Raw genomic sequence first — 13,040 nt, 5'->3', positions numbered from 1 at the left:
TATAAAATGCCTCGTATGTGTCCTCCTACCTGGCAAATTCGGATTATTATCTGTAGATCTGGCCATGTGAAACTAAGTGAGTGAGACCTTTATTTTTGAAGGATTCACCGGAAATAACGTTTAATCGTTTCTGTGCAGCAACAGCTTGTATCGGCGGTGTAAAAAAACAACCATAGACAGTAAAAGAAACCAACGGAGAAACTGTCCGGATTTACCACTACAATACTGACCGAAAAGCAGCAGGATGAACAGCGCAGGTAGGAACCAAAACACACGACAGGACACAACATTACACGGCTAACCAAACTGAACACAACACACACCCTACACACCCTACACACCCTGCTGCTGCTGCTGAGCCGCAGCCATGGACGCCACCAGCGTCCTGGAAATGGGAATGGAAGTGGACTTTTCTTTAATTCTTTCAAGTTGATTGCAATAAAGTTTTTGTAGAACAGAAGCAGTTAAGCCAACTTAAACTGTTAGTGTAAATATTTATCTGGAATAATAAACAAAAGTCAATGTATTACCTACATTAATTATTAATTATGTCTTAAAGGAGACCTATACTGTTTTCAGGCTCATAGTAGCCTATAGGCTACTTGTATTTTGTGTTTTTAAGAGAATATGTTTACATCTTTTACTTGCTTTTAATTTAGTTTTTCACTTAAAAACGTAGAAAATTAGATTAGACCAAAATAACATAGCAGCTGTTCTTATGAATCAACCCCGACCCAGCTCCCGTTATATGAGTGAGACTCGAGTAAATCTCACTTAACTTAAAGGTGCTATATGTTATATATTTACCGGAATAAATCTCAAAATGACCACAATATGTTCTCAGACACTAACGTAACATGCTAAACTGTGTAGGTTACTATGTTTTCTGACACCTATGATAATCCCAGTAGTTTCTCCTTTAACATTTCTGTCCCGGGACAGAATGGCTGTCTGTATTTTGTCCTGTGTGTTGTTAACTGCTAATGGAAAGCCAGGCCAGGTTGCCAGGTCTGTAAAAACGCCAAGCCACAAGGTCGTGGAAGCAGCAAATAAACATACAAACATTCAAATGGGATCAATGGAGAGATATTCTACCCAACCTAAAAACCTTGGCATTTTTCTCTTTTTTGGGGGGGGGGGGCATTTTTAGGCCTTTATTTGACAGGACAGCTGAAGACATGAAACGAGAGAGAGTGGAATGACATGGAGGTCGGAGTAGAACCTGGGCCTGCTGCATCGAGGAGTTAATCTCTATACATAATAATAATGATGTATAATAATAATAATAATGTTCACTTTATTAATCCCGCAAGGGGAAATTACAATTTTTTTACACACAGGCCTAAATTACACTCATACTCAGGACCTATGCATAAGAGATGTCCGAGTGAGGGGCCCCCGCTTTACCAACTGAGCTATCTGGGCGCCCAAACCGTGGCATATGTTTCTAACAGTTGCGTGACCAGAGACATACCGAACCTTGGGTAAATATTGGAGATGTATTTGAATGATTGAGACAGTTTAGAGCCCAAAAAGACGCAGCCTGCAGCCGGTAGGCATTAGCTTCAGGCTAATTTGTAACAGCTACTAGGGATGGGCAAGTTCAGTCATTTCAGCATTCATGTATACTCCAATGAATTTTATAGTATAGAGTAATGTTAGTTAAGTTATTTACTGGGAAAACAATTGGGACACAGCCAGTGATGTAATCAATTCAATTTTCAATTCAATTCAATTTTATTTATAGTATCAATTCATAACAAGAGTTATCTCAAGACACTATACAGATAGACCACACTCCAGAATGTACAAGGACCCAACAGTTCTAGTAGTTTCCTCCAGAGCAAGCAACAGTGCGACAGTGGCGAGGAAAAACTTCCTTTTAGGCAAAAACCTTGTTCAGACCCAGGCTCTTGGTAGGCGGTGTCTGAACATGAGAACATGGAGCGGGACCAAGGCGACAGCTGCTACCCTGATTTTGGAGCCTCTCTGATCCAAGGGAACATGCTGGGGAAAAAGAACATAAGGACTCCGGGGAATGACTCCCCAGAGCTAGGTTAGTAACAAGCATTTCTGGGACATGGATGCACATAAATGAAAAGATGGAAAGATAGAGGAGAGAGGAGCTCAGTGTATCCAAATAAGTCCCCAGCTGTCTAAAACTATTATTATAGCAAAACCAAGAGAGACAAGGTAAAGAGAGCTCCAGCCCGGTCGGGCTAGAACTCTCCCCAACCGGATCGGGCTGTATGCCAAGTCTCCCTTTAGTTTTATTATATTCTTGATTATATAATAGATAAATCTGACAACTATGTGACTAACTACTACTCCCTAACAATATTCGATTCTATGCCCTAACTATAGGCTTTATCATAAAGGAAAGTCCCGACTGGTCACGGCATAACTGCTAACGTGGCCGGCTATAGCCGTCAACGAGTTCTTTTTAGCCAAGAGAGGGAGGCTGTAAATTGGTAAAGAGGACGGCGAGATTGTGACGTTTTTAGCGGTTGTTGCCGTAATTTTAGTCCCAGAAAGTGTTTTTGCCAGTTGGATAAAGAGGACGGTGGGGTAGTATTTTGAAGCCAGGATAGGGTTGTTGTGAGTCGGGTACAGAGCCCGCATGAGCACCGGCTTTTATGACAGAATCTAACGTTACTCCGCTGTGCTGTGAAGTAACGTCTGGCTATGTGAGACAAGTACCTTATTTTAACTGCTGGCTGTCAGTATTACATATTGAACCTTCATATTGTTTCCCGACTTCTCCACTTGTCTCCCTTTCTCGCATCTTAAAGCTGTTGCCCAGGCCACGTTTGCATCAAATCATCGGCACTGAATACAAGAAGCATGAAACAGCTTTTAGTCCCCCCCCCCTCCTCCCCTCCCCCACCAGCTTAAGAAAGGAGGCGAAGTCTCCATTTGTTTAACGACTCACTCCAATGCAAGCAGATATCTTATTTGCTTTTGTATCGGCTGGATGAGAGTCAGGGGGCAACTTAATTCCAATTAAGTTCCAAAGTAGCTCTTCTTTTGTTTACCTTTTGATTAACTGATCTGAGTCAGCGGACAGACACCATGGTGATGGTACTGTGAGTGAGCAACTGGTCCAACAGAAGCACAGAGACACACGTAGCACTGCACCTCTGATTACTGATTCGGTCATAGTTTATGATCGACGATAAACTCGGTCTGATTTCTTGATATGAGAGCGGCTCCGTCCAAAGTGCCGTCTCTCCTAACCATGCCAGGCTTTCCCCAGAACACCCTCCAGTTATCTACGTATACCCCGCATCATCAGCTGGGCACCATCCCGCCAACCAGCGGTGGAAGGCTGACACGCGGCTGGGGTCTAGAGAAAACTACTGAGTCTGACATTGTCTTTTACATATGCAAAAACTATCTACATTTCTACATTTCTCTTCCCCTTTTTATACTTCCTCTTTTCTTTCCTATCCACTTCTTGTCCTCTTAATCTCCTATTTTCCTTTTCTACATCTTTACTGTCCTCCCCTTTCCATCCTCCTCTTTTCCTTTCCCACATCCTCTACCTCTCTATCTCCTTCTTTCCTTTCCTACCTCCTCTTCTCCCGCTCTGTCTTCCCTTGTTTCTAGTCTTTGTTCTAATCTACGCAAACTGGCTGCTGGCTCCAGCTTAAAATGTCTGTACAAATACAAGAGTGCTCCAAAAAAGAAACGTTCCTTTAAAAGCCTTGCAACAACCCATTCTCCACATACACAGGTGTTTTCACTTAATATGAACTGTTTCCTGTTGTTTATTCCAGCTGTGTATCCCCCTCCCACTGCCCCTCCCGCCAACATGTTTGGCAACGTGCCCGGATATGAAGGCACTTTGTCTGGAGGAGGTAAGAAAAGTACAACCTACAAGTCTTGACATAATTCCATGTTGTTGCAACTACTTAAAGTTGTTGTTGCTTCAGGAGGCTTCCTGCCCCCGCCTATGCCCATGGAGCCTGTAGCCCCGCCCCAACCCGGCCCTGCACCTGTCGACTGGAGGTAAGACCTAAGACCTGGGCCACGTTCAACCCCAACAAAATGTAGCAAACCGTTCTATCTAGACTGAAAATGGGCTGCGTTTACATACATGTTGCAACCGAACACCTGTTACACAGCCACCAATCTAGAGAAAACATACCTCAAAGCCTGTTGCACAACGTTCCGAGGAAACATGTTCAACCAGGAAACTGTAGCAAAACGGTGCACACTAGGGTTGTGCCAACGGACGATGAGCCACCATTGAAATATACTATATGTCTGATCGGTTCTATGTTAACTGTTAGCCCATAGCAGGAGAAAGAGATATAGTACGCCATGACGATATGATCGTCCATCACAATGTTTTACTGTAAACATCGTTCTCTGCCAATTTAGGGGAGATCGCCCAACCCTAGTAATAATTTATACTGTTTATTTATCCCCAGTGGGGAAATTACACCATTTGCAGATTGAACATCACTTGTCTCACCAGCCAATCACATAATGCTTGTGTTGCTCTTGGGCCAGATGAGGAAGAGCTTTGTTGAGATCAAGTTGCAATTTCCGTGCCTGAAAAGTGAAAAGTGCCTCAAATAGTGAAGCAGATAAGTGCAATTTTTTAGGGTAATCGTTCACATGGATACGTGGATACAAGCACCAAAATCGGTACAATTACAAATTGGGCAGTGCTCTTTCAGAAAAGTACGTTAGCCATCGCAAAAAAACTTCATGTGAGCCGCGGCGGCCATGTTACTTTCTGCCATAGCCAGATTATGTATATTTGCATGATATCTCCTTATCAAAACATTCAACTGCATAAAGGATGATGTCTACTCCTATGTTTTGATGGTCAACGAATACAATAATACTACTCAAGCAGCATTGCTGCAGCATGTAAAGCGTTCGGCCTACCAGGCAGGCTGCATCTGGAGTCAAGCAACTGTATGCCAACCAGAAGTACTGAGTCCTTCTGAGTGGGGTTGGACCAAGAAAGGTGATCTATGGCAGATCTTCTGGACAGAGCTATCGCCAATTGTAGAGAGCTGTCAGCAACTGACCAAATGTGGATGCAAAGCAGAATGCCATGGAAGATGTAAATGCTATCAGTTTGGTCTTATCTGTACAGCACTGTGTAGCTATAAGTACCAGGACTAGCAATGTTGGCCTTAATGAACACACTTATAATCACCCACTTAAATACAATTAACAGATACAATGATTTTATGTGCCTCCAAAAAAGTAAATAAAACCTCCTGTTACTTTGACATGCTTTAATAATAAAAACATTCTTGGGATTACATGTTTCATGCATGTTTTTTTCAAATTATTTACTCTATATACACCAAAAACATAAGATTCAAAAGGTAAAAATCTTGAAATATGTCCCGTGAGTAAACTTTTGTGGGCAGATGTGTTTTCCAATGCTGAAAATGGCGGCCATTTTGAAAAATCAAGTGGCTAACGTTATTTTTCAAATTATTGGCCCCAGAGGGATAACCACACCAAATTTGGTGCTTGTATCCACTTGTGAACGATTTTCCCCCTTATCTGCCCCACTACAAAGCTGCATTCTATCTAAATTTCAGCAGGGGTGACTCAACAAAGTCTGTATGGCGAAATGACCATGCTTCTGCCTTGATTTATTACCTCAATAAACATTTTCCTAACAAGTTTATGGTCTTCATTGCTAGTTTCAAGTCATTTTCAATACACCATGATGTTCATTTGGTAAAATATGGTCCCATCTATTTATAATTGACAATAAATCAGGGGATTCTTTGGGGACACACCGACCTTTCAATCATTATAAAGGCTTTGCAATGCAAACCATGGCCCCGTGTACATTAAAATAGCCAATACATTGTTGTGGGTGTTTGTTTTTGTCCTAAACTTTGACCCTCTCACTGTGTTCTCATCAGAGTTAATTGGAACATTTGGTTGCCTAGAAATGCCTTGTTCAGCATTCTGCCAACCAAACTGGCTAGCGTTAGCTGGTTACTTATGAAAAGTCTGCTGATTTTCAACAAGCTCTGTGTACTGGCTTACATCCTAACAAACAGCGCACTACCTGGCGGTCTGTGTTTACATGACTGTAAAATTCCGCTGGATGAATCACATCAGAAGGGTGGAAATTGGAGACTTACCTCTTTATTGTTAATCTTAGCACTGCGCTATTGAAACCATACACAACACTGGGTAAATGCACCATCCTCCCCAGCTCGGCCTTTTTGTCCTAATCTGATCCCTCCTGGCTCCAAAATACCAAGGCTGCAAAGGCTTCAAAAGGCAGTATTGTTGGTCTATGGTTCATATAATAATATTAAACTTGTGTGTGTGTGTGTGTGTGTGTGTGTGTGTGTGTGTGCGCGTGTGTGTGTATTAGCATCCCTGCACTGTCGGAGGATGTGGCTCGTGAGGCGTTCAAGAGCTTTGTGTCGTCCAAGTGCTGCTACAGTAAGAGTCCCGTCAACGATGGAGTCATCACCAGCATGGAGCCATGCAACACCTACAGGGTGAAGTGAAGTTCCCATTCTTTGATGCTTTTAGACTGGTGCTGTTTCTGGTGTTTGATACTATGTTTCTTTGTTATTTTCAAAAATCATACTTCTAAATATTAGTAAACAACTCTCCCCAAATCCAAAACCCATAGTGCTAAAACTCAACCAGGGCAATGTCCTGAGTACATGCATGGGCACATGTTCTGTTTCAGAACTGAGAACACTACAATGTTATAAAGCTCATTTAGATATAAAAAAAAAAGAAATCAGTCTGCCATTCATTTTCTACAAGTTTAATTCTTATATACTTCTCTGGTTTCTGGTTTTGACACGGAGTAGCTCATGTTCACTAATATTGATCAAATTCCCCTAGGCCATGGAGATAATATATTTTATTAAGATAACATACTTAATTGAGGTGGTGTTCCCCTTAAGGAGGCTCCAGTTGGGTTTTGTAGGGCCGGACCCATTGTCACCTGCTGGGATCTGATCACATTCTGCTGTATTTAGTTTTTCCTTCTCCAGAACCAGATCACATATCTGATGTTCATAAGTTGTCTGCTGTCTGTTTATGCTCTACATCTGAAAGATTCCACACAGAGACCGTTTGTTGAAGCCTATTATCAGTCTGATAGTATGACATCACTTCTTACCACTTCGTTCTCGTTGGCCTATGGCTGGAAGCGGCACTTGCAGTTGTGTTTTTGGATCTCACTTTCACTTTTTGATGTTTCATCGTCTGTAGTCATTTCTCTTTTCTTTGTTCCGCCATAATAACTGTAACTGACAATCTTTGAGATTATTACTTTAACATCAGTGATTGTGTGTTGGGCTCTGACCACTGCTCAGACACAAGTGACATACACTCAGTACTGTGCCTGAACGCATCCCATGTATACAAGTATATCCTGCTTTTTTAACTAAAATTATTGTTAGCTTTATTCATAATAAGTTAAATTAGTTACTTCTATTTGGGGGATAATCATGTTCTTAAGTTTTAGATCTACATTTCTCAATGCTTTTACATGGAGTCAGTTAGCTGACGGTTGGCTAAAACCTAAGTTTTTTAAGTTGTGGAAAATGAACTATTGTCAGTTCCTGTTTGCAAACTACCTATTGATCCAAATGAAAAACAATATATATATTTTTTAATTTGTTCAAAATCTGTGTCCGCACATTCTATGTGGCCCTGCTAATATCCGTTTCTATTACTGTTACTGTAAATATTGCTGTTGTTTTTTTTGTATACCACTGTTGTCTCTGTCAGCTAAAATGGTATTAACACTGCACATGTATAGTATCACTCGTTGAAGTGTGTTTTCCGCTCTGCAGTATCGACTGGAGACGTTCACTGAGTCCCGGTCAACTGAGTGGGCCTCCAAACCACATGAAGGTAAATAAACCGGAACCTAATTCTGAGCTTTAAAGGTCCACTAATTGCTAGGGTTAATGAATGCAAACCAATGGGTTACAGTAGTTATGGAGAGAAATTCAGGAAGAAAGGGGTGCTGGATCAACAGATTGTGGTGATTTTATTGGTTGGACCTTTTGGTTACACATACTAGTATGTACATCATAAAGTCACCATTAAAGAGGAATTGTTTACCAGGAAGCTTAACTGCCTGTTTCACAAGGTCCTTAAAACAAAAAGTCTGAACCTTCAAACAGCCATTTGAAGTGGTGAGTCATCTCTTCTCAGGGAAACAATTACCATGCCATGCGTGCATTTGTTTTTTTCTTATTTATATTAAAATAAGGTTGCTTATTAATAACCGGGTCTCACTTAACAGAAGTCGGAGTGTCATTAAACACACCAACAGGGGAAACCGCTCTTAAACTCACTAATTCAATTTTCCTTTCAGTGTTTAGTATCTTATTCCCATAAAGTTGCTGGCTGTTTTAGTTTTAACCCTTAGTATAGCTCAAACTACAAAAACCTACATTTCCCATAATGCAACTGGCTAGTATCTCTCATTAGACCTTCTCTGCTTGTTCAACAGACATGCTTCTTGTGTTTGTATAAATCTGAAGTGTCCAAGCCCAAACTGAGACTACCCTGATGATATCAGGAGACGGTGCCACATGCTATTTGATTGACAGACAGGTTATAATAATAGTAATATATGTCTTGTGTGATTGACAGGTGAGCCAGCTGATTTCTACACCCAGACTGCACCCCGGCCCTGGGAGCTCCAGGCCACCACGACTCCCAGCCTCTTCACCAATCACACAGAGGAGATCCGCGTGCCCTACACCTCCTCCATCAAGGTGATTGGTTAACAAAGACCGCCTTAGCGCTATGGTTACCTGCATTTTCACATAAAACTGAGACCAGAGAGCAGGATTTTCTGGGTTTAGAGTATGAGTGTTTTTGGAGTCTTTGAAAAGGAGCTAGAGATCGTTTGAAAAAGTTCCAGATATTTAAAGGTTCGACAGGTCTGTGAAAAGCTTCCAGGGCTTCTTATGTGGGATCCAGAAGGTCTGAAAGCCATGCCTGACCTAGGGGCCTTGGAATAGTACTGGGGGTGTGGCAGGGGTCCTGGAAGATTTTACAGCAGTTGATAGCATTGTTACAGTAACAGTTGTTGTCATTTTTACAGTATAGGTTCTATGTAAAAATGACGGAGCATTCCGTTTCAGTGTGACTGAAACAGACACTAAGTCTATTTTTTACTCTGTGTGTGTGTGTGTGTGTGTGTGTGTGTGTGTGTGTGGGTGGGTGTGTGGGGGTGTTTGTGTGTGTAGGACTGCCACAGTTGCCATGCCACAGGGACGATGCCGTGCACTGAGTGCCATGGAAATGGATTTGTAAGAATCTCAATTAGTCAATCAGTAATTAATAAACTGCACAGATACAATATGTCAGAACTAATTTAATGTGGATTTATAATGTAACTCTAATTTTTTTATTTATTTGTGTGTGTGTGTGTGTGTGTGTGTGTGTGTGTGTGTGTGTGTTTGTCTCTGAAGAAACCGTGCTGGGTGTGCAACGGCTCCGGGATGAAGACTGATGAGAGCTGCTCGCACTGTAATGCTACAGGCAAAGACAGGTCATACTTATGTCCTTTTTCCCTTCTTAAATCGGTCTATTTGATTAGATTTTAGAGGCTTGAATAGGTCAAAATATTCTAGGTTTTCATAATGAAAGAGAAAAATAAATGTAAAAAAAACGGATTTTGTTAGCAGATACATGTTTTCTCTCATGTCCTTTTACAGTCTTATCTCAAGACTCCTTGGGGGACATAGGACAAAATGGTTGGGACTTACTGACCTGGGAGTTAGAGCCCAACCGATATTTTGCATTTATAATGGCCAATTTCTTTTTTTTTTTTTTTTCAAATATTCATTCATCAGAATCATTTATGATGACAAATAATTGATTCTGAGAAAGGAACATTTAAAAAATAAAAACGGACTGTCAACCATGTTATAAGCGGTGTTGCATAGTCTGTCCACCAGAGGACGCTCTACAACGTCCCTGTTAGTGATGGCGTTGCATAGTCTGTCCACCAGAGGACGCTCTAACACGTCCCTGTTAGTGATGGGGTTGCATAGTCTGTCCACCAGAGGACGCAATACAATGTCCCTGTTGGCAACACTGATTACATTTTGTAAATGTGTTTTATATTCAAGTTTCATATCTTAAGTTTGTATTTTTATACATTTTATTTATCAGAAATTTAATATATTTTGATGTTCCTCGGTTCTGTTGTGAAAATAAAACAAATGATTATCATATTATATTAGTGAGAACTTTATTAAAAAATAAGTAATGTTAGGGAAATCTGTTTATGTTTTGTAACGCATTTCTGGATTATAAAAAAATATATACATATCGGCCGATATATCGGCATAACAGATTTTTAAAGAACCAAATATTCATATCGGTATCAACCGTAAAAATTGGTCGGGCTCTACTAGGGGTTTAAAATTGTAATCCTTTCATTTCCTGTTAATTCCTTGTCTGAAAAGGCAGCTTAAAAATCCAGCGCAGGAATGGCGGACTCCGCTTCTAAAAATTACTGAATATAAATGCCTTGAATGGCTATTGCTGGTTTGATTAAAATCTTAAAGTTTGTAACTTGCAGCCTAAAATGTCAGATATCAGATTGTCCCTGAACATACAAGCAGAAAAAGTTACAACATGATGACAACATCATTTCATTACCACTTTTTTTAAATTAGCTAAAACAGAAAAGTGTCGTACAACAAGGACTTCATTCGGAAAGAAACGTGAAGCTGAAAAATGATCTGAAAAATGTTCAACAGGATATGAAGTTAACAGGATGCTGAGTTCATGAACTAACCCAGGAAACAGCATTTTTAAAGTGTGTGCCACATGTAGGCTGAGTCCTTGGACCCTGACAGGGGTGTGTCATCCCCTATCTCCACCATTTCCTGCATATGCATCTAATAAAAATCCCTTGTGTTTTTCAAAAAACACAAAAAGAATGGGAAACATGTCTGACTGTGCTTGTATGTGTGTGTGTGTGTGGTTGTGTGTGTGTGTGTATAGGTGTACCACGTGTGATGCCAGGGGTACAAAGAAATGTGAAACCTGTAAGGGAAAGAGACAACTGCTAACCTACATCAAGGTCAAAGTGGAGTGGTGAGTGCTGACACAGGGGTCCATGAACAGGTTCTTAATGAATGGCCCCTTCAATCTTGAAGCGGTTCAAGGGGTCATTGGCGGTTCCAAAGGTCCTTGATCATTAGCGGTGTAACAGACTAACGATTCGACTACATGTGAACCACTGATTAATTGCAAAGTTCAACCATAATAGTGTGAAATGAATTGTTACTCTTGCTGTTACTTAAAGTAGGCTGATGAATCACTATGGAGGGTTGCCGTGGAAAGATACAGGCATACATGATACATGTTAAAATCCGTTGTCTATGTTCACGTGAACGGAGCATGTTAATAGCAGTTGATGAAGACAGTCATGGCGACTGTAGGAACGGAAGAATTCGAAAAAGCCATTGCATAGGCTACACCACCGTCGTATCAGCCGGTCATTTCAGCCGATATTGCCGTTTAGGTGTCAAAAAGTGAGCGTTATGTGGCAAAGACACTTAAAGGAGAATTCCGGTCAATTTCAACATGTAGCTCTGTTTTTTTTAAATGCATAGTGCTGTCAGTAGCAAGACAAATGAAACCAATCGGTGCTGCCTACATTGTGTCATTCTCCTGCTAGAGCTAGCCCCCAACAATCTTAAACAGGGCAAGTTTTAAACGTGTTTTTAGCCTCTAAACATGCTCAAAATATCATTACCAGTGCCATGTACCCATGTGCAGTTATTCCTTCCAAGTGAACACAGTGAATTTGACTGCAGTAAATGTGACAGAAAGGCATAAAAGTTGTTATTGGAGTAGTGTGGACTTCACAGGAAAACAGGAAATAGAGGTATAAATTGAGCATGTTTATAGGCTAGAAATGCCTGTTGTGTCCTAAATCTAGCAGAAGCATAACTCTGTGTAGACATCCCCGATTTGTTTTTATTTGTCTCAGTACTGACAGCACTAAAAATCAAATAAAAAAAACAGAGCTACAAGTTAAAATCGACCGAAATTCTCGTTTAAGATTAGGCACCAAAACGACTAGTAGTCTACTAGTGTAGAAATAAGGTTGTGGTTTAGATTAAAACACTTTCAAGGAACGTGCATTCCCGAGGTGAAAGTCCTTTGTTATTCTCGGATAAGCGAACTCTGCTTCCGAGCTTGAACTTTTCATGAGAGCTCTTTAAGTAAATCATAGAAAGCATTTGAAAATATACTTTGTCCAACTTATTTTTGATTGTTGATTGGATCCGTAACTCAAATCGTGATCCGAACTGTGAGTGTTGTGATCCGTTGCACCCCTATTAATGATGTGGGGTTTCCATGAGTCCCTGGGAAGGGCTAAAGGGTTTAGCAGAGTTCCTGGGGCTCCTTTAATGAGATTCCCTGAGACCCTGAATATGTTGCTGTGGTCCTGGAAGAGATTTCAGTTGTATTTGATAGTCTTACGTGGTCTTAAAGAGATCCAATCCACGGGGAAGTTTTAGAGTTGTTTTGAAGACTTTCCAGGGGCATTCAAGGGGGTTTGAAGGTCCTTATAGTTGTACCTGAGGAGGTTCTATCTGGTGGTTTTGAGTTTCTAGGACTATCACTGGTTTCAACTTTAAAAAGAGGGCTTAAGATGCAGAAAAAAGTGTTTGCGGTGACTTTTTTGAAAACACGGTTTACTCCATAGCTCAGAAAAGAGGCCGAGTGTGAACATTCCCTAAGGAGGTCCAAATGGTTCCTTGAGATGATCCTTGAAGGTTTTTCTACACCTGATCATACATCTGACCCAGGGACTCTGAGACTGAATGGCTGAAAGCAGCACACACACACTCAACCAGTTTCCAACATTTTTTACAAACAAAAATTGATTTCAAATATGATACAATGATGTTGAAATTCTACAAATAGTAGCTTTATTGTGGTTACATATTAACCTTCCTCTGGTGTTAGCTTTCTGCTGCCATCTGAAGACTTAGCGGGTCATTTTGGACCCGTGTATTAAATTA

At 40.8% G+C, this 13,040-nt stretch overlaps 1 protein-coding gene across 1 annotated transcript in view; it reads left to right on the top strand.

Moving 5' to 3' along the window:
* Positions 1-136: 136 nt before the first annotated feature.
* The window catches only part of LOC117942684 (protein SSUH2 homolog), a 15,580-nt gene continuing 2,676 nt past the window's right edge, over positions 137-13,040 (top strand). The window contains exons 1-9 of the mRNA XM_034868287.1: positions 137-257; positions 3,780-3,860; positions 3,936-4,011; positions 6,374-6,503; positions 7,821-7,881; positions 8,632-8,756; positions 9,234-9,296; positions 9,459-9,538; positions 11,005-11,097. Of these exons, the coding sequence (XP_034724178.1) occupies positions 245-257; positions 3,780-3,860; positions 3,936-4,011; positions 6,374-6,503; positions 7,821-7,881; positions 8,632-8,756; positions 9,234-9,296; positions 9,459-9,538; positions 11,005-11,097 (722 nt within the window). The 5' untranslated portion in view covers positions 137-244. The remainder of the gene's footprint in view (positions 258-3,779; positions 3,861-3,935; positions 4,012-6,373; positions 6,504-7,820; positions 7,882-8,631; positions 8,757-9,233; positions 9,297-9,458; positions 9,539-11,004; positions 11,098-13,040) is intronic.

The sequence above is a fragment of the Etheostoma cragini genome, chromosome 4 (genome assembly GCF_013103735.1).
Source record: "Etheostoma cragini isolate CJK2018 chromosome 4, CSU_Ecrag_1.0, whole genome shotgun sequence".
NCBI classification, from domain to species: Eukaryota; Metazoa; Chordata; class Actinopteri; order Perciformes; family Percidae; genus Etheostoma; species Etheostoma cragini.
Note: the sequence above shows the minus strand (reverse complement) of the source record. Positions and strands in the feature narration are given on the sequence as shown.